At 41.3% G+C, this 21,397-nt stretch overlaps 1 protein-coding gene across 4 annotated transcripts in view; it reads left to right on the top strand.

Annotated features, from left to right (window-relative positions):
* Positions 1-20,435, top strand: part of KAT2B (lysine acetyltransferase 2B) — a 140,046-nt gene extending 119,611 nt beyond the window's left edge. The window contains exons 16-18 of one of the 4 annotated variants that reach the window (XM_073630222.1): positions 1,024-1,082; positions 4,039-4,153; positions 7,108-7,244. In XM_073630222.1, the coding sequence (XP_073486323.1) occupies positions 1,024-1,082; positions 4,039-4,133 (154 nt within the window). In that variant the 3' untranslated portion in view covers positions 4,134-4,153; positions 7,108-7,244. Of the gene's footprint in view, positions 1-1,018; positions 1,083-4,038; positions 4,154-7,107 lie in introns of those variants that run through there. The other 3 variants (XM_073630221.1, XM_073630223.1, XM_073630224.1) reach the window with 3 other exon arrangements.
* The last annotated feature ends 962 nt before the right edge of the window (positions 20,436-21,397 follow it).

The following is a 21,397-nucleotide window of genomic DNA, read 5'->3' on the forward strand; positions in this document are numbered from 1 at the left end:
GTGTTACATAGGCATGCTAGTTTCTTTTTTCAGGACTCGAAAGAATGCAAATACATAATCAAAACATTATTAATGCCGTATGCATGATGAATGCACTGTGCAATACTTAAACAAGGCATACAAAATGGAATACAGTTTTATACAGAATTTACAATTTCTTTCAATCCCAACATTTGTAATTGCTTTTTTTGGTGGATAGCGTGGTTTGTTCTAAAAAGTGTAAAATCAACTGATCCACTGGCATAATCAACATGTTTAGGCATTTTGTCAACCGTGTAGGATAGATTAGTAGACTAAATCTGTGTTACTAATACTTTTTTCATGAAGCTTTATGGTGACAGGGTTAGCTCCCTGAACGCCAATCAAGAGTAAAGCATTGTGAGTGTTAGCATAACTGCAGAAGACAGGTTGTTCTCTGCCTGTTTTGATTACCATGTTTATCTTTTGAAGTTAGCAGCAGTAGCATTATTAAAGCTTGATTCTTGATTATCGATGGTGGTCAAATTAATATTGCAGACCTCAGTTAGGTCTGCATTTGAACCCCATGGGTAGTCTTTATGAAGTATAAAGACCTACTTCATAAGCCTGAATAAGACATATGCTACTGCTGTACTATCTTGTTAGATTACCTATAGTATCCTGGAAATCATTTGACATCTAATAATAGCTTAAAAAAAACTAAATAAAAACAAGAAAAATAAAATTGACCCAAACCCATCAAAGGTGCCCTATAACAGCTCTGAATTCAGTATCTGAAATCCTATTTTCTTCTCTGGTCTGCAGCGCTTCTCACATCATTTATTTTTGTGTTTTTAGTGAACACCTTCACTTAAAGTACTGTAAATTTCCTACAAACCAATGGGCAACTGAGCATATGAAGAAAAAAGTTTTAATTGCCCACAATTTGTTTTTTTTTGTTTTTTAAGTTTGTATAATTGCCTCTGTATATACTTTTATTTATTTTTCTGTCTTGCTGTTTTTGTCTTTTTTTGTTGTGTTCTTACCTTCTTGTTTCAAGTAAAGAGCCAAAAGATCCAGAACAATTATACAACACACTCAAGAATATTCTGCAGCAGGTAAAGGTAAGCATCAACAAGTATCATATAGAGTTCTGTATCTTTCAGAGTTCTGTGCATAAGCTGCTTGTTAGTTAAAGCCCAACTCCGGGCACAACAAAAAATACCCTTGCAGTGGGACCCCCCCCCCCCAATCCCATACAGCCAGGGTTAATTGTTTATTACGCCTAGAGACTTTGTAATAAAGAGAGATATTTACCTTTTACTGTGCTTGTTATGTTTGTCTTCCCGCCCCGCTCAATAACAACCAGCTTTTACGGTTTTGCCCAATCAGGGTGCAGAATGCACTGTGCAACGCGCAGTGTATTGCAGAATGAACACCCTGCAAGTTTGGGTGTTCCCCAAACAGAGCGAATGGCCAATGTTCAACCCAAACTCATGCTGGGGCCAAACCGTTCGCCCAAATTTACTTGACACCATTCAGCCACACAATACACTCACATCAGACAAAAGACTATAAAAAACAATAATATCCAGAAATTGCGCATTTCCACAGCATCTGATGCGGGTACTGAGACAGGACATTCAAAAGGAACTACTTCCAGGAAGTTGTGTTGTTCAAATGCCTTGGAAAGTTTAGGAGATAGTCTTAGATAAGTGTTACTATCACTGATTACCAACAATACAGACCTAATCACGGATGTGGAAGTATGAGGCAATTTAGGAAACAGCGATCACAGGTCAATTAGTTTTAGTATAAATCACACAATTAGGAAACATAAGGGGAATACAAAGACACTGAATTACAAAAGAGCCAACTTCCCTAAACTACGATTCTTGCTAGAGGATAATAATTGGGATAAAATCTTAGAAACAAAGAACACAGAGGACAAATGGGTATGCTTTGAGAGCATATTAAATAAGGGCATTAGCCAGTGCATCCCGAAGGGAAATAAATTTAAAAGAGCTAATAAAAGTCCTGGGTGGCTTAACTCCAACGTAAAAATGCATATAAAAGCAAAGGAGAAGGACTTCAAAAAATACAAGGCTGAGGGATCATCATCAGCATTCCAACAGAATGCAACACGAAATGTAAGGGTGCAATAGATAGAACATGAAAGGCACAAAGCAGAGGAGAGTAAAAAAAAAATCCCAAGAAATTCTTTAAGTACATAAATAGTAAGAAAGGGAGGTCAGATCATATTGGTCCCATAAAGAATGATGAAGGGAATCTGGTTACTAAGGATGGAGAGATGGCGAAGGTTTTGAATTTATACTTCTCCTCGGTCTTCACGAGGCAATCGGGGGGCTTCAGTAACCAAAAGTGCAATGTTTATCCTCATGACATGTCACAGGACGCACCCTCATGGCTAACAGAGGACAGAATTAGAAATAGACTTGGAAAATGTAACATTAATAAGTCACCGGGACCAGACGGCTTGCACACGAGGGTCCTTGAGGAATTCAGTCAAGTAATTGCCAGATCATTGTCCCTAATTTTTACGAACAGTCTACTGACTGGAATGGTACCAGCTGATTGGAGAAAAGCCAACCTAGCACCAATATTTAAAAAAGGGCCAAGATACATCCCTGAGAATTACAGACAAGTTAGCCTAACATCAATTGTATGCAAGCTCTTGGAAGGGATGATAAGGGACTATATACAAGATTTTAGTAATAACAACGGTATCATTAGCAGTAATCCGCATGGATTCATGAAGAATCTCCTAAACGGGCACTTAAGGAGAGTATTATTAAGGTTTAAAGTGTTTTTTACTTTAAGGCTGGGTTCACACTGCTGCTGGATGCGGCTCGCAGCAGGGGTCCGGTTTTCCTTTTCAGGGACGAATCAGGGCCAAATGTTTGCCTGAATTTGGCCCTGAAACGGAGCCAAAGTGCAAGCTGCCATGGAGATATGTGAACCGGCTCCATAGAGAGCCGGTCACAATCTTCTGTCATGCCAATTGGAGACCGGGATACCTGCATCCAATTCGTACTAGTGTAAACCCAGCCTAAGTCATAAAGAGGTTTTGTACAACCAACAATGAAACTATTAAAATAAATGTAACCAGTCTGATCTTAAAGCATATCTAAACTAAAAAAAAAACGCATACATTGCAGCTTACCAGTCCCTAAATATGGTGACTGCATTCATTATCTTTTTCTCCAGGCTCTTTTTTTAATTTTTTTTTTTACCTGGTGATCCTGTGAATACCACACTTGGAAAAATGTACACTTTTATCTCCACAGTATCTATGGCGGCAGCCATGGTTGACACACAAGCTGGGCATTAAACATGTCTGCTGCGTTCATCTCCAATACACAGTGGATTGACTGGACTACTAGTTTACAAAAGAAAGATAACATTGTTGCCTTCTATTCTCACAGGACTTGAGAAGGACACAGCATTTCTGGCAAGATTATTTTCTGTACTTGCTGAAAATGTTCTTAGCCTGGAAACACACGGATGTGGCCACCAAATATAAGGAATGGGAAACTGTAGAAGTTTACATTTTTGGGGGGTATAGAATTTGTTTTTGTGTAGCAAACATTTTTTCAGTTTGGAGAATCTGGGGCTCTGTTGGAGATTTCTCTTTACTTCCTGTCCTGATGACAATGAAATAAAAGCATTGTTTTTTTGTGGAAGGCTGGAACCCCTGGCAGCTTTTTATTTCTGTGGTGTTGTTGCTGGTTTTACCTTGCTGTCTGTTAAAATTTGTTCTCAGAGGGACAGAAAATGAGGAAAAATGTCTCTAAAAGATCAGCATGTAGCACTGAAAATCTGGCAGGGGTTCTAACCCTCCCCCTACTTAGCTGGACATGCATTTTAATTGGCTCCAGCTTAGACTTTAATGTTATGTAACTACTGTTTTGTTATGAGGTTCATCTTAATCATCAATCAGATCCAAGAGTATCCTACCAGTGATGAGCCTAGTTCCATAAGCCAAATTAGCTTTATTGTTTACAAAAAAGACTTTTTGTCTTAGTACATAACAATCCCTATGTTTTTATCCTAATATAGTAATCCTTATGGCTTTCCCTTTAATTCAAGAGTCACCAAAGTGCTTGGCCATTCATGGAACCTGTGAAAAGAACAGACGCTCCCGGGTACTATGAAGTTATACGATTCCCCATGGGTAATAATGTTAATGTTTTTAATGTATTGATTTTATTATAAATGTGTTGATTCATCTGTATGGATATCTCCTCTCATTATGTGCATAATATTGTAAAGTAGAACAGGTAGTAGTATTAATGTCATGGCACCCACTTAGATTGCTTTAAAGTGAACCTGTTGTTTTGATCATTCAGGGAAAAATATTAGTTTTTTTTTAAATAGCTCAAATCCTCTACATTAATACTTTCCCTATCTATGCTCCCCTTTTGCCTCATGCTCCAGCAGGGGCCCTGAGTGAAAAACCCTGTGTAAGCTCTGCATTAGAGTTTGCACAAGGCTAGGAAACTCCACTTGGCTCAAGCTTGGTGATTGATCACTGAGACACTGGTCACTGTATTGAACAAGGAAGTGTAGCTCAAGGAAAACACCTAGGTGCTTCTTCTAGCTGCTAGGAGGATAGTAAACAGCACACCCAGTCCAGGTGCTCTGGCTTAGGAGGTCCTTTCAACAGCCCAGACAGGAACAAACAAAATCAAAGAATAAAGAAGCCAGCACTTCTGGAGATAAGGTCTTGATAATTGTATTCCAATATATATGACCATGTACAAAAAGGTGAGTTCTAATGCATTTCGGCAGGAGCCGTGTTCACAGCACTAAAGCGAGCAAGGGAAGACAATCTCATGCTCCCCATACATGGAAGGACATGTATTTCACTGGGCTTTTGGCTGGTTAGTGGAACAGCAGGGGAAATATGGAGTAAGTAAATATTTAAAACCAGAGGGTGCCCTGAATGGGCAAAGTAACAGGTTTTATCTTAAATAGGCAAAGGGACAATTTTACTTAAATCTGAGTTTTATATCATTTATTGTATCCAGGTTCAAAACATTTTTCTTGTGATTTCATGCTGTGCAACCCCCCTGTCCCTTCAATGTGTGTGGGTGAAACCTAGGGTTGTAGCCTAGAGCTGTACTAGAACATACTGGTCTGCATTTTCACTGGTTCATATCCAGATCCATTCTGAATACAAAGTACTAATAACTAAAGACGTTTAGCAAGGATTGCCTTAAATACTTGTATGAAAAGTTGGTTGAGTCATCCAGTAGGCTGTGTATTCTTGGTCAGTTGCATTGTGAAATTTTTAATCCCCAGTTTTCAAAGCTTGAAGGTAAATTGGATGGACTTTCTCTCTTTAGAACAGATGACAACATTTCACAGATGGCATTAAAGCGTTTGTAAAGGTGTTTTTTTTTTTTTTTTAAAATAACAAACATGTTATACTTACCTTCACTGTGCAGCTCGTTCTGCACAGAGTGGCCCCGAACCTCGTCTTCTGGGGTCCCTCGGCGGCTGTTTCAGCTCCTCCCCGCAAGCATTCACCACCTTAATGCGAGCTCCCTCGCACGGTGGTGAGTGCTTGCGGGCACGCTCCCGTGATACAGCCGGCGGCTATAGCCGCTCGCTGTATCACTCGGCCCCGCCCCCCGGCGCGCCGCGTCATCGGATGTGATTGACAGCAGCGCGAGCCAATGGCTGCGCTGCTTTCAATCCATCCACTGCAGCCAATCAGCGGCCAGGGTGAGCGGAGGAACAGATGTCGGGAACGCGAAGCTGACTTTCGAGGCGTCAGGTAAGTAAAACGGGGGGGCTGGGGGCGGCGGTTCTGTCAGAAGTTTTTTCACCTTAATGCATAGAATGCATTAAGGTGAAAAAATTTTTACCTTTACAACCCCTTTAAAGAGGGTCTAAATTGCACGAATAGGACTACTCTAATAGATTAGTCGGACATTAGGCCTGGTTCACACCTATGCATTTTTTAGTGCATTTTCAGTCTTGCAGAAACACAATACAGTCCATTTAACATGGTTTCCTATGGGTCATGTTCACATCTGTGCATTTTATGGAAAGTGCCAGGGACTTTTTTTTGGTTTTTGGTTCCATAGACTTCAGTGGATCACAAAACTGTATTGAAAAACGCAAAATGCACCTGGAATATGCAAACTGCAACCTGCATAGGTGTGAACCAGGCCTAAGACCATGAATCACTACTGAACTGTAAAAAGCAGGTCCTGTGGCACTGCTGGGCCACATATGCTTGAGCAGTGGTCTGCACTGGGGTATCAATATCAATGAAGTTGAATGATTACCATTTAGCATGCAGAGCTGTTGCAGGTCATTAACATAACATACTGACTTCTGGTCACATGACCCAGAACTGAAGTGCCATGAGACCTTTCTATTACAGTAAGCTTCTGATTATTTTATGCTCTTCTAATGCCACCCTAATGTACAGGCCATGTATTAAAGTGAATCTAACTTTACAGGTTCAGTCTGCTTTAGAGCTAGTTTACAGAACCCGTATCATGGGGAAGCTGTAGGAGGGAGGTGATGCCTTTCGAAGATCATATCCTCGCCATAAATACAATTCAATAACTTCACCTAAATAACTTCATTAAGCATTTCCTATTATTTATTCAATAGTAAAGGATGTCTTCCCTCTTAAGTTAAAGCCAGAATCCCCCCTTTCAGGTCAGTGTTTGATGTCAGTTCTGCTATGTTCCCCAAAAATTTGCAGGTTCCATTTAGTTTGGGGAAAGCGGTGAAAGTGAATTGGATAGCTTTCAATGTTCAGATCATTGCTTTGCTTTGCAAGGCCCAGTGAACATCTCAGTACACCCTTTCAAACTTGTTGGTTGTGGGGTTTCTTGGCAGGTGCATAGTGTAATTAGCTCATCTATGTACCGATATATTTTCCTTACCACTTGCAATCATACTTCAACTTTAGTGATTATAACATATGGTGACATCACATGTTGTGGCTTGTTAAACATTAAGTTTGTGTGTGTGTGTGTGTATATATATATATATATATATATATATATATATATATATATATATATATATATATATATATATATATATATATATATATATATATATATATATTTTTTTTTTTTTTTTTTTTTTTAAATGCAGACCTGAAAACCATGAGTGAACGGGTGAAGAACAAATATTATGTGACTAAAAAGTTATTCATGGCGGACTTGCAGAGGATCTTTACAAACTGCAGAGAGTACAACCCGCCAGAAAGTGAATACTTCAAGTGTGCAAACATCCTGGAGAAATTCTTCTATACTAAAATTAAAGAAGCTGGACTCATAGACAAATGAGGAGTGACATGTTACGTGCCTACTATTACTGGCCCACCTACTTTTCTGTGTAATATACCACCCTAAATATTTGCACTTGTTTTAGTACATGCTAACCCTTATCATACTGGCTATTTTTTAGCAAGCTGATTTTTTAGCATTTACCACTTTTGTTATGTCTTTTTTTTACAGATTTTATTAGAAATGGTGCTTTAAAAGTTTTAGAGCAGAGTATATATGTAATGTTGACCTGAACTGTTTTGTATATTTAGAAGTGTTTTGTATAAAAATGTAAAATTAGGAATTGATGTGGCTTCTTAACCACTATACATATAACACTCTATAGTTTTGAGTGATAATAAGTTACAGATTTGCTTATGCTGGTCATAAGTTAAAGCATATTCTACTTACTCCCACTTTAATTACAATGCAAACACTAATATTTGGCTTTAGAAAGTAGGTGTTGGGGGGGGGGGGCATGACCGACACGCGGACAAGATGGGCGCGTAAGAGCAGATCTCCTCGCATTGGACCGATCAACTTGCGCATCAGTCTGCTTTTCCACCGGCTATCTCAGCATCCCTGAGCTGTGACAGCACACCCACTAGCCCCGTGGAGCCATGTCGCTTAAAAGAAAGTAGGTGTTCCTGCCATGTGGCATCTTGTTTCACTCTCCTGGCTGTCTTGTAAGGTTGCAGGAGGACTGACACTTCTCAGACTGATGTGACATCATTCTCCTCAAAATGATGTGACACATACGCAGCAGCACACTCACATGGGAGCCTCTGCTCTCTGCTATGAAATCACTCCCTTGCTGTTCCTGAATGCTGCCAGATTTCCCTCACTAGAAGGGGAGCAATTCAATAGAGACTGGCAAGTGGTCTGTTAGTGATTCCAATGCTGGTGAATTGTCGCAAATGCCAAGAATACCAGTGTGACTTGCCCCTTAGGCCGTCTGCTTTCAGAAAAATTTTATTTTTAGAGCTGAGCAGTGAAGGATTGATTCTTGCAGTTTCAATTTTTTTTTGTGAAAAAACCAATTGTACTTGATCACATTCCATTGTACTCGCTGTTTCCTGTACCTATAAAATCTGGTAAACATGCTGGAATTAGATGCCAGCTATGCAATAGAGGATTTTAGGCTAAAATTCTCATTCACAGGGCACTAAATATAAAGGAAAAAGGTTGGGTTAGAAGGGAGTGGGATAGAGCGCCGCAGCTTTTTTGTAGGCATTACTAGCAAAGAAAAGTCATGAAATCAGTGCTTTTGCATTTAAAAACAAAAAATGCTTAAAGGCTCATCCACGCCAGCTTGCAAGCTAAAACGGGCTGTTTTAGCGTGTGGGCTGGTGTCCATTGTGTAGAGGAAGTGAGGGGCGGTGCCTTGCATTGTTACATTGCAAAGTACTCTTTACCTTTTTTTTTTCCTTTTTTTTAACTTTAGCTCTGCTTTCGTGTGATGATCAACGGTGACCTCAGGTGCACTGCAGCCCATTTCAAGGCAGCCTTGTGGTGTGAGTTAGACCCCTTTTACACTGAGCCACGGCGGGCATTAGTGGTAAAGTGCCGCTAGGTTTAGGCACTTAACAGACGTTTTAGCGATGCTTTTCGGCCGCTAGCGGGCGCTTTTAACCCTCGCTAGCGGCCGAGGAAAGGGTTAAATTCGCTCGAAAAGCGCTGCTGCTGAATCGCTTTGCAGGCACTTCAGCAGCAGTGCCCATTCAATTCAATGGGCAGGGGCGGAGGAGGGTCCTAAAGGACCTAGGACCTAAGACCTAGGTCCTAAAGGGTCCTAGGCCCTAAACCGCTCCAAAGATGCTGCTTGCAGGACCTTTTCTAACGTTCTGCAAACGCACCGCTCCAGTGTGAAAGCACTCTGGCTTTCACACTGGGGCTGCAGGGGAGGCGTTTTTCAGGTGCTTAACAGGTGCTATTTTTAGCCCTTTAGCGCCTGAAAGACGCCTCAGTGTGAAAGGGGTCTAAGGTAATGGAAGACAGTTGTTTTCCCTTTCCCCATACACCCTTTGTACTTTGTTCCAATCAGTAGCTCCGTGAGCAGCACTGTTGATTATAACACTACGGGAGACCTGGACCACTCCTGAACACAGACATTGGATTTCCAGCATGTTGCCAGAACAGGGAAATGTAAATCCTTGCTGCAGCAAAATAGTACAAGAAAAGATTCTCACATGTATTACTGTTTATGCAGCCTAACTACATTACAGCAATAAAAAAACAAAGCTTCAATTGAAGCTGAACTATAGGCAAATGGCTAAAGTCACAGTTGAAATATATAGTTGAAATTTATATATATATATATATATATATATATATATGAACTATGAACTGTCTTTTTGGCCAAAGGGTTTTCAATGCTGTCAAGCCACTTTTGTGATTCATACACCTCTGTCAGACAGCCCAGATAGAAGGGTTAAGCTTGGTACACACAGGCCGAACATCGGCAGGTATTGGCTTGTACAAAAAAAACTGGCCGACATTGTGTCTGGCTGAACGGCTGGGTTCTGTCGAATGGGCATGTTGGAAAACCAGCAGCCGTTCATTATCCAATTAGCACTGGTGTGTTCTGGCAGTGGAGCAGTCCCCCTGTCAGAACACAGTAGCTCAGTGAGAAGATCGCTGTACTATCATTGCATAGTTAGTACAGCGAGCTCCTCCGTTTTTTTTTTCGAGCAGCCCTCTGGGTTGAACAAAAACAAAATGAAAGTGTGTACCAGACTTTACACTAATTTCTCTGAGTTAAAGAATACAGTGGTGTCCCCTCCCTTCCTGCAACCTGTGAACTGGACAATAAAAGAGCAGCCACAAAACAATAAGAAGTACATAAAAAAAATGTATAGCTGTTCTCCCATTGAAACTGCATGTACATTCATTCTGGGTGAATGGAGCAAAATCGAGTGTTCTCTGTAGTTTGAGTGTGTGAATGTGAAAAATACCGCATTCTAAACACTAGATGGAGCTGAGGGGCTTGCTTATATGAGATGATAATCAGTGCCATCTAATGACCATAATGCACTTTCTGCATTCACACATTTAAACTGCAGAGTGAACTGCAGCCTGAAAACATTGACTTTTCCCCCGTTCTCACAGAACAAATTTCCATGCAGATTTGATGGATGAGCAGCTATGCCATTTTTTTATAAATACATCGTCAAGCCTTTAATTCTACTCTCTCTTCATGTCGACAAATGTGCATGCAGCAGAGCCTGATTGGCCCCTCTCAGTTGGAATTCTGCTGTGGAAGGGAGGACAGAGACTGAATCCAAAACAGATTTGGGCGTCTATCATACATTTATTTTTAAAGGAATACGCAACTGCAATTATACTTTTTTTGTATATCTGCTCAGAGTTCAGTTTAAAAAGTAACCGAGCTGCTGAATGCAACATTGTCGAATATAGTCAGTGTTAGATACACCTGGATTTCCCATTGGGTGAATGGCTATCAGTGAAAGTTTCTCATAATTGTGGCAAATTTTCCACCAGGTTTTTGAAGGCAGTAAGCAACAAATGTTCTGCAAATGATTCATGTATCAATATGCCCTTAATTCTCTTGTTCTCCAGTATGTTTTATATTTACAGATGACAAATAGCGATGAGAGAAGACGTAAAGCGTATGTATAGTCATTTTCTTTCCTTAGTTTTAGATATAGTAGGGTTAAAACCCAGTTTGTTTTTGCTTTCTGTGTCCCATTGTGGATATTTCCTGATACTTTCTGTCTCAGAGACGCAACAGGAAGTGAGAGGAAATCTCTAAAAAGTGAGAGGAAGTTGCCCTTTAGACAGGTGTTCTCATTAAGAGCTTGTGTACACCAGATGTATTTAACCTAATTAAAAACACGTGTCAAATGCAAATTTATCTCCATGGTACAGTTTGGATGACAGTTCTCTGACTGCAGCTTGCTTGCATTGCAGGTCAAGTACAGCCTTTTGCGTGTTAATGTGTGCGTTTGAGCTTCACTGTTTTTCAGTGTAAAAGTCATCATCTGGCAGCAGTGCCTGTTTTGATGACAACTGTTAAATTTAGATTTCCTGTCACTTTCTATCTCAGAGGATACACAGAGGACAACATAAACCTGGAAAAGGCTCTAACCCTTCCCTGCTCTGTCTAAAGCTAAAAGAGAAAGTTTGGGCTAGACATATACTTTAACAAAGTGTCTGTTTACTTATGACATCCAGATTCTTACTTATACTTTCCAACCAGTATGTGGAAAAAAAAAGTTTAGAATCTTGTTGGTTCCTATTGGATTCTTCCTTCAGACACTTGCAAATGAGTCTCAGAATTCTTTACAACCTACCTCTACTCTACACCAACTGTATTCAGAAAAGGAGCCATGACAGGCATGGGTATAGCTGCCTTAGGGTCGTGGGTCATCAGCTGCTAGCTGACTTTATCGCTGATCATGAGCAGTACTTCCATTTTGTGCTTCTCTGGGTTGTGTTTTTGCAAAACATTTTAAAAAGGTACTTTTTATACCTTGATTTTCTTTTTTAAAATATCGAATTAGCACTGCTACAGTATCATGCAGTTCTCAATTGTAATCAAAATCTATCATTTATGCAGTGTATTTTTATGCTAGTGTGTAATTGCCTATAGATTGTTACAGTGTCCATATCCAATTGACATTATTACACAGAGATGCCCTTAAAAAACACTTTATATAATTTATGTTATGCTGTCCCTAGTAAAAATATACAAAAGAAAACAGTGCTCAAGGCACGGTGTGACCCCTCTAGATTTTAAAAGGCAGACCAGGTATTCATGTAAAAAAATTGATATATTGAAATCACACAGTAAAACTGCATTAGCAAGAAGGGTATAATAATCAAGGATATATATACGTTATAAGCAAAAAATTTGAATACAAACATTGGCATGGATCTCAGCTACCCTATGTGCGTTAATGGGCTAGCGAAAGTACATGCTACAAAATAACGCCTGACATGTTTTGGACCGTGTAGTCCTTCCTCAGAGGCTTAATGTCATTTGGAGAATCGGAAAGTGTTCTACAATATAGATATAAGGAATCTTAGTACAATTTAGTAAGAAACATACTATGTATTTAAAAATCTTCTCATAATTTTGCTCTTAGCAAAACGCTAGTAAAAATATAACACTGATTGAGTGACCAAAATTTACTTGCAAAAAATACTTTTAGAACTGTACAACCTAATGCCTACACTGGAAAATATATTATTTTTGACACATTTTCAGATTGGAGATTTTGTATTTTATGGAGTTACTTTTGCTTACTTTGATTACACAAGGATGTGATATTACCACCCAGGAGTCTAATGATTAGCATCATCCTATTCAAATGTACTTGTGTGAGAAGCCTTGAGTAGAAGCTTCTGTTCTCTGTCACCCAATCTATCCAGGACAATGAAGCCGAACAGCAAGTAAATGGTATGCAACTCATGAGTCTGAAAACTCCATCTGAGGCTTCTAAAACCGATTTTCTGCTCTGTGATAGAACCCCTTAAAGAAGTTCCACTGTTCGGAAAGCATAAAGCTTTTGCTAAAAGTTAAAACACCATTCAAATTTTTATTTTTAATTTTGGATAGAATGTGCTTTTTTTATTTACTGTCCTGATAACCATTTTTAATTTAACCTGTCATCATACTTAGAGCCCATTCACACAGGGACGACTTGTCAGGCGACCTAGTCGCCTGACAAGTCGCCTCCTGTTCTGTGCTATGGAACCGTTCTAAGGGGAGCAACGCAAGTCGCTCCGACTTAGGAAAAGGTTCCTGTACAACTTCGGGGGCGACTTGGGGCGATTTGCATAGGCTTCTATACAGAAGTCGTTTTGCAAGTCGCCCGGGCAGTCGTTTGCAGGTCGCCTCGCTGAGGCGACCTGCAAGTCGTGTTGCCCCTGTGTGAATGGGGTCTTATGGGCTGAATATTTGTTGCAAGTTGATGACAAACCTGGAAGTAGTATAATACCTGGGGGGGGGGGGGTGAATTGCATTCAGTGGTTACTGGGGGGCAGAAAGGGAGGTGAAACACATAAACACAGCAATAAAACTTATCTAGCAGAGCGGGGAATCATTAGAAGTTACTTTAGCTTAACCACTGATGGTTTAACATGGCCTTACTTCCTGTTCTGATGTCAGCTGTCCCTAGTGATAAATCAGCAACAAAAGGTTTTTACCTTTCCTTATGCCATCCAAAACTTGGCTTTAAAGCATTTCTTTTTCTTAACTGCAGTGTAAAAACAAGTTAAGCAGCATGTACCAAGACAAACCAAAACTTGTTTTTACCCTGCAAATTTAAAAAAAATTGCTTGGAGTTCTGCTTTAAGGCCAAAGTTTGGGACTGAGACGTAAACCTTGCCTGCACTGCAAGAGCTAAATGATTGTTAGCTCCAGGGGGAGATGAAGAAGATCTTACCTCTCACTCTGGCAGGCTCTTTCCTTTGCTCTGGGCAGTGAGCAATGTATTGGTGTCATTGTGTACAATTAAGGGATATTAAAGTGGTTGTAATACTTTTTTTTTTTAAATTAAGAAATCTTCTCTTCTTGAGTTTCTTCACTGGTGTTGTCTGCTCCTCTTCTCTTGTGTGTACCCTACACCAAGCCATGAGCTATGGAGAGACACGTGTGGGCGCTGAGTGTGTCCATAGACACATTCCCCACTCCCACCTTACAGGATTTGGCTGGCAGCAGTAGGGCCCAATGGTTCCCGCTGCTGCCTGAGTCTTCTGTGAGACTAGGGAGAGGGGAGAGGAAAACTGCAGCCGGGCATAGTGCTGGATCAAGAGAGGATTCAAGTGTGCGACTGCAGCCCAGAGCACCTTAGGAGATTTGGGAAAGTAGGTTCATGAATGGAGAAAGCCTACAGGAGTGAGGAGTAGGATAAGTATTACTCCTTATCCCTGTACCATTAGACTTAATGAAAAAGTAACCTGTAATTTTTTTTCTTGTGCCTGGAGTTGGGCTTTAAAGCGTAGTTCCACACAAAAATGGAACTTCCGCTTTTCGGAACACTGCCCCCCTCTGGTGTCACATTTGGCACCTTTCAGGGGGTGCAGATACCTGTATAATACAAGTATTTGCACCCACTTCCGGGCATAGACTCCCATGGGGGTCTACGCCACTTCCCGTCTCCCCTGTCCCCGCTGTCTGCTGGGAGACACACAGGTCCCTGAGACAGCAGGGACCATTCGGATTGTGCAGCGCGACTCGCACATGCGCAGTAGGGAACCAGGAAGTGAAGCCGCAAGGCTTCACTTCCTGATTCCCTTACCGAAGATGGCGGCGGCAGCACCCAAGGGACCGAGGGACGGTTCGCTTTGGGTGCCGACATCGCGGGCGCCCTGGACAGGTAAGTGTCCTTATTTTAAAAGTCAGCAGCTGCAGTATTTGTAGCTGCTGACTTTAAAAAAAAAAAAAAAATTTGGCAGACCTCCGCTTTAACTGTGTTTTAAAGGAGAAGTACAGCCAAAGCTTGTTTGGCTGTACTTCTCCTGTGTTCTGCACTACTGTGAACTGTTTTCAGCAGACAGCAGGCTGAAGCCCGCTGTCAGCTGATGTCACAGAGCTGGTCCAGACTCGGGAAGAATCGCAACCATATAGTCGGGATCCACCCACATGCCTGGCCTGGCACCCAGCTCAGCCTCTCAGCAAGTCGCTGACAGCCTGAGCCGCTCCCGCCCCTTCACAGCCCAGTGCTCCAGTGAGCTTTGGGGGGCAGAGCAGACAGCGGTAACTGACAGTCACCAGCTCTCTGCTCACGGAGCTCTGAGAACTGAACTGGTGTTTGATTGCTCGGTTCTCAGTGTTAGAGCCGGTGGGGGACAGATGCAGCATCAGACCGATGCTGCATCCAGCTAGGTAAGTATGATTTAAAAATACCCCATACTTATCTTTTAATGTTATTATATACAATTTGTAGTGCAGTGTGTAATCCCTTTCTTGCATCTGTCTCCCAGGAATGTTCCGATCATGAGGCAATATGAGGATCTGTTTTCACAAACATGGATGTCAACTCTAAGGCCCCTTTCACACGGGCGGATATCTACCACAGCTAAACTCATACAATTCCTATGGCCCCATTCACACACTGCATTTAGCAACGGTTTCGTTACATGGGGTTTGGTGCGGTTAGAAAAAATTAATTTGACTGCGTCCCATTTATTGCAGCTCTGCACATAACTGCAGGTAATCGCAGTGTACTATTTCTCCTGCAGATAGCAGCATCAACAAGGAAAGGAAAACAACAGGAAGCATATCAGAAATGGCAAGAATGTTCCAACGCAGCTAATCGCAATGTACAACTGCAAGTGATCGCTGTGCCTGGAGTCTTGGAATTTCAAAAATAACCAAACATGCTTTTAACAGCGGCAGAACAGCCGTCCGTGTGAAAGAGGCCTTAGATGACTGCTGTCTCCTTAGTTTGCCTGTTATTGTCTGAATTCAGTGGAAGCATGCAGTGATATCAAATCACTTAAGTCGGCCATAGACAGTTCGAATCTCGGCCGGTTAAGCAGGAACTGGCTGAGATTCGAACAATGCATGGGCAGGCTGAACGTACCCAAGTTGATCAAATGATCAACTTGGGTACAACCAGCCTGCCCGGTTTTACAAGCGGTTATTGCCAGCAGCTGTTATAGCCGCTAGCAGTAATCACTGTGTTCTCCCGGCAGGGACAATGTAGATGTCTCTCTCATACAGGAGGTGTGTTGCTGGCCGGATCACCAGGGGAAAAGGGAGGGAAAAAAAGCCTAAAGAGAAAACAAATGAAGCCACCACATCTAATGATAGATAAGCTGCAATATATATCACATTTTTGGTTTTGGGTTTAATACCGCTTTAATATTGAGTCTGTTTAGCACATGTAACTGCTCCAAACAAACCTGACACCAGCTTAATTACTTGGTACACGTTTCTGAAAAACTATACAGTACATTTTATGGATGATTTACTGAAGATCTGCTTTTGCTTCAAGTTTAAACTCAGGTTCTAGTGGCATTCTTCTAAATCGGACTGGATAAAAAGGACTCCTGTTGTAAATGATGTTAAGGTGATCTTGTAAGGGTATATAGAAGTTAAAGCGGTGTTCCAGCCAAAATTTTTTTTTTTTAAAAGTCAGCAGCTGAAAACACTGTAGCTGCTGACTTTTAATGAGGACACTTACCTGTCCAGGGAGCCCGCGATGTCAGCCCCCCGAGGCCGAACCGTCCATTGGATCAGGTGCAGGCGCCGCCATTCCAACTAAGGGAAACCAACAGTGGAACCTTGCGGCTTCACTGCCGGTTTCCGACTGCGTGATTTGCGCAGCGCTTTGTGAATGGCCAGCTTGTCTTCTGGGATACACACATGTGACATCCTCGAAAGTACAAAAAAAATGTTTTAAATGTCCAAAAACGAGGGGTGGAGAGGTGGTCTTTTGTTTAAGACCACCTCTCAAAATTGGGTGGAACTCCGCTTTAAAGACTAATGCACTGTAGTTTTCCAAAGGCTGGACAGTCCACAGATGGGTCTGTCTTTTTTGGCATCTGGCATGATTTATACATTTACCCATAACCTGAAATGATTAAAGTGGGCAAAAATCTGGAATAAGTTGACCTGGTTGGAGCTGTATTGTCATTTGTGGAAACCTATTGTGAAAAATTAAGACTGTAATTGCTGAGTTCTCCTTTGTTGGGCCCATTCACACCAGGTATGTTGGGAATGAGTAGAATCTTACCGCTGGGATCCACAGTGTGGCTAAACACCCCTGCAAATGCAGTAGGAAACAGAGAATTACCTTCACACAGGGTGTCACTGGGGTAGAAAGTGACAAAATGGCTGTCCACATTTTGGCTGCAGTTTAAAGTGTAACTATTGGCAAAATCAAAAACGTCATACTGTCTATGATGCAGCCTGTCACTAGCATTAAAGCGGTATTAAACGTAAAACCAAAAATTGATTATATTGTAGCTTACCAATCATTGTTTTTTGCCTTTTTTTTCTGCTGTTTTCACTTGGTGATCTGACCAGTAACACAACTCCTGTATTAGTGAGACACATCTCTGAAAGGATGAGCACAGGAAGCACAGCAGACAGCTGCATTGTCAATCAGGGGGGATGGTAGTGTTAAATGTATTAGCAGATTTAAATACACTAACAGATTGAAGCCAAACTCCAGCTCACACTTTATAATCAGTTACAGCAAACTGTTTTTTTTCCCTTTTGGTACAAAGATTTTCCATGAATAAATAAAAGCTGATCATTTTCACCTCTGACAGTGTTAAATGGTTTGTCTCATCCATGTAAACTAATTCATTTTGCTGGAGAGCTTGTACTTTTGAAAAACAGACTTGCTGGCCAGAACACCAGATGAAAATAGAAGAAAGCCTAAAAAAGAATTAGCTGCAATATAATAAATGTTTGCTTTTGGGATAAATACCACTTTAACCCAGAAGTTATGTTTTTCTGAGTCACCCTGTAGCATAGTTTTATAGCCTACAAGTAGTAATAACATTATTGACAATAATAATGATTGTCAATAATGTTGGCAATGCTGTTTATTTAATGAAGTGCAATCAATCAGCAGTGTTATCACCCTGTGGATATTGTAGTCTTAAGCTGGCCCCATACACCAGTAGAATTTTGTTTGATCACTCGTATGGAAATTCTGAATAATCTCAGCGCTTGATCTTGTAATTTTGTTTGAAAGGCCCTAACATTTCATCCAGACCTGCCACTCGAATGCAAACAGGTTTGTGACTAGAACACGTGCATTGCAATATGTTCAGTTTTTCCTGAATGGAAACCACATTCACTGTTCGAATTCTGTTAATTCGAGAAAAATCTTCAATCCTGCTTTTCTCATTACTATGGTTGAAAATGATTGTTGATTTGACCCCACTAACCATTAGAAAATGGAACTAACCTAAAATGAAAATTTTCAAATTACATTCTACTAGTATATGGCTGGCTTTAGATCAGGGGTGCTCAACCTGTGGCCCTCAGATCCCTTTGATGTGGCCCAAAGACTTCGAACCAGGAAAGTGCATGCCCAGGGTTGCAACCCATTGATTGCGATCAGGACTTGCTGACCTGCCATCCCAGAGCATCAGAATGCATTGAGCCAGCAGCGGAGGAAGCAGGCGGTTGCAGAGAGAGCAGGAGCTGCATAAGCCAATGCTTCCTCTGTAGCTCCGACTCCTGTCCGAGGCAGAGTGATACCAAGTGCAGTTCACCTGGGACCTTTCTAGCAGCCTGAAGAGCGATGCCAGCAGAAGCTGGAGAGGAAAAAAGGTCAGTGTATTAAACACACATACACTGTGCTTTTGTAACAGGCATATTAACACTTATAAAAGAGGTTGTAGTCAGAGTCTGGATACTGGGAATGACACTTTAACCTAACTACGGTGACCTGAGGTGTGCCATGTTCGTGTAGGACAGTATGCTTAAAAGAGGGCGTACCCAGAGAATGGAATGTGAAATATACAGGGTATGGGTGAGAGGGAACCCGGAAATGCTAGCGGACGAGACGGTAGGGCAGGAGGGGGGATTATAAGCCCCCAAACTCCTACAAACTCATGTTAGCCAATGGCCAGCCTTCTAAGGGTCCTTTCACACGGGACGGATCCGTGATGATCCGCCCCGTGAACATCCGCTTGCTCAGCGGGGAATGCTCCGTTGATCCCCGCTGAGCCGGCGGATGACAGGGCGTGCAGGGACCGCCCTGTCAGATCTCCGCTCTCCCCTATGGGGGGATCAGATGAACACAGACCGTCTGTCCGTGTTCATCCGATCCGCTCTGCAGACGGATAAAAAAAAAAATAGGATTTTCCTCCGTCTGCAAAATCGGACCATAGCGGGGACGGATGATATCGGGTGTCAGCGGATGTCATCCGTTGACACCCGCTATCCCATGTATGTCCGTATTTCATCTGAAAACAGATGGATGAAATACGGACATACTGTCCGCACGTGTGAAAGGGGCCTAACTTAACAACTATTAGGCTGCTTTCACACTGATCTGGGGTGCAGTGCACTTGCGGCTTTCCTGTGGGTTAGCTGCACTGAGCCATAAACTTCTATTATATCTTGCAGGTTGGATGTGCTTCCTGAATGTGCACCAAAACTCTCTCACCAAAAATGCAGGAGTTTAGTTGAGCTTTTAGAAAGTGCACCACACCCACAAGATATAATAGAAGTCTATAGCAAGGTACACTTGCTGCACCCACGGTGGGTAAACCACAGCGCATCAGTGTGAAAGCAGCCTTATAGGGGGCTCAGGGCAGTAAGGGCTCATTTATATATGCAGTTTGGGGGGGGGGGGGGACGGGACGGTGAAACCCCATAGTTGAGACATGTTTTTACCACACTCTCCCCCAACCACTTGTGTAGTGTCAGAGGTTTTAATGGCGACACCACCCCATGCTCCAGGGGGCCTGTGCAGCCTCCCTGTCACATTCTGTTTCACGCAGACAAGAGGAGCAGCGGTGGTGACATATACTGGAACCGATCCTCTTCATTTCTGTATGCTCTATGGAGAATTTATAACAAGCTGCCTGCATCCCAAACTGTAAGGAAGATCCAGCAGGGGTTGTACCCTTTTTGTAATATCTATTTTTAAGTACTTTGAATCAACTGTTTGCTCATTAAATGACTTACTTGTGCAAGTTTTTTTTTTTTTTTTTACTAATACCCACATATATATTCTATAACTGGAATGATATTGTCATTTGAATTTTTAACCCTTCAATAACAAATTTAAATTAAGAATTGTAACTATAACATGCCCCTATTAGTTACTGGGTAGTGACACTGTTGTTTGTTAAGGCTGTCCTATTTATATACTAAAGGCATTTTTATGGTTTGTAACTTAAATATAAATATGTGATATTTTTATATAGATATTGTGCAATAATGCTGGAGTAGAATATGTGGTTTTGCAGATGCTTTATATAGCAAAATAATATACCTTTGTAAAGTTAATATATTGTATTGTTTCAGATTAGTTTTAAATTATATAAAGATATTTTGGCATTGTCTTTTTGTGTAAAAATATTCACAAATACTGTGTATATTGAAAAAAAAAATCAGCTTAGCTAACATGCATTTAGATTTTTATGTAAATATCAGTTTGTCAAAAACTCTTTAAATAATCAGTAGCAAAACATTAAAAATCCTGTAACATATTATTGATATATTCTGTGTTTATTGAAAGAGTTCTATGACTTTGTAAATGTATAGTTTTGTTTTTTTCAGGCATATATTTTTAGCCACCTCTAGTCAGCAATTCCGATATTTCTCTCATACTGTGCATGTAAAAATAAGCATTTTTGCTATAAAATTACTTAGAATTAAAATGACCCATTATTACATACACACAATTGTGCAAATGTTTTAGGCAGGTGTGAAAAGAATGCTGTAAATCAAAGTGATTAGAAAGCCCCCTTTTTTTTTTAATTAAAATAATAAACATGTCATACTTGCCTACTCTGTGCAATGGTATTGCACAGAGCAGACCGATCCTTCTCTTCTCTGGTCCCCCGCCATGCCCCTGGCTCCTCCCCACGTCAAATGCCCCCATAGAAGGCTTCCTATGGGGGGCACTCATGCTGGCTTGCTCCTGAGCCAGGCTGTTTGCATCTATTCAGACACACAGCCCAGCTCAGCCCCGCCGCCCGATCTCTGCTCACAGGTTTTGACTGACAGCAACAAAGCCAAGCTTGGGAGAGCAGGAACAGGGGAGAAAGCTGCTGCAGACGTGCACAGCGCCAGACCGAGGTCAGGATCTGGTGATTATTTAGGAGGGGCTGTAGGGAGAGCATAAAAGGTTTTTACCCTAATGCAGAGTACGCATTAAGGCAAAAAAAAAAAAAAAAAAAAAAGAAAAAAACTTTACCTTTAAGAATACTTTCAGAAATCAAAGTGTTAATAGTTTATTTTTTATCAGTTAGAAAAATGGAAAGTAAATGACGTTTTTTTATTGAACTCAGCAGCTAGGTTGTTCCAAACATCTTGAGGAACTAACCACAGATCCTTCTGTCTTTTCATGTACCGTAATCCCAGACAAACTCAATGATGTTGAGATCAGGGCCCTGTGGAGGCCAAACCATCACTTCCTTAGCTCCTTGTTCTTCTTGATGCTGAAGAT

Source organism: Aquarana catesbeiana, linkage group LG05 (assembly GCF_042186555.1).
Source record: "Aquarana catesbeiana isolate 2022-GZ linkage group LG05, ASM4218655v1, whole genome shotgun sequence".
In the NCBI taxonomy this organism is placed as follows: Eukaryota; Metazoa; Chordata; class Amphibia; order Anura; family Ranidae; genus Aquarana; species Aquarana catesbeiana.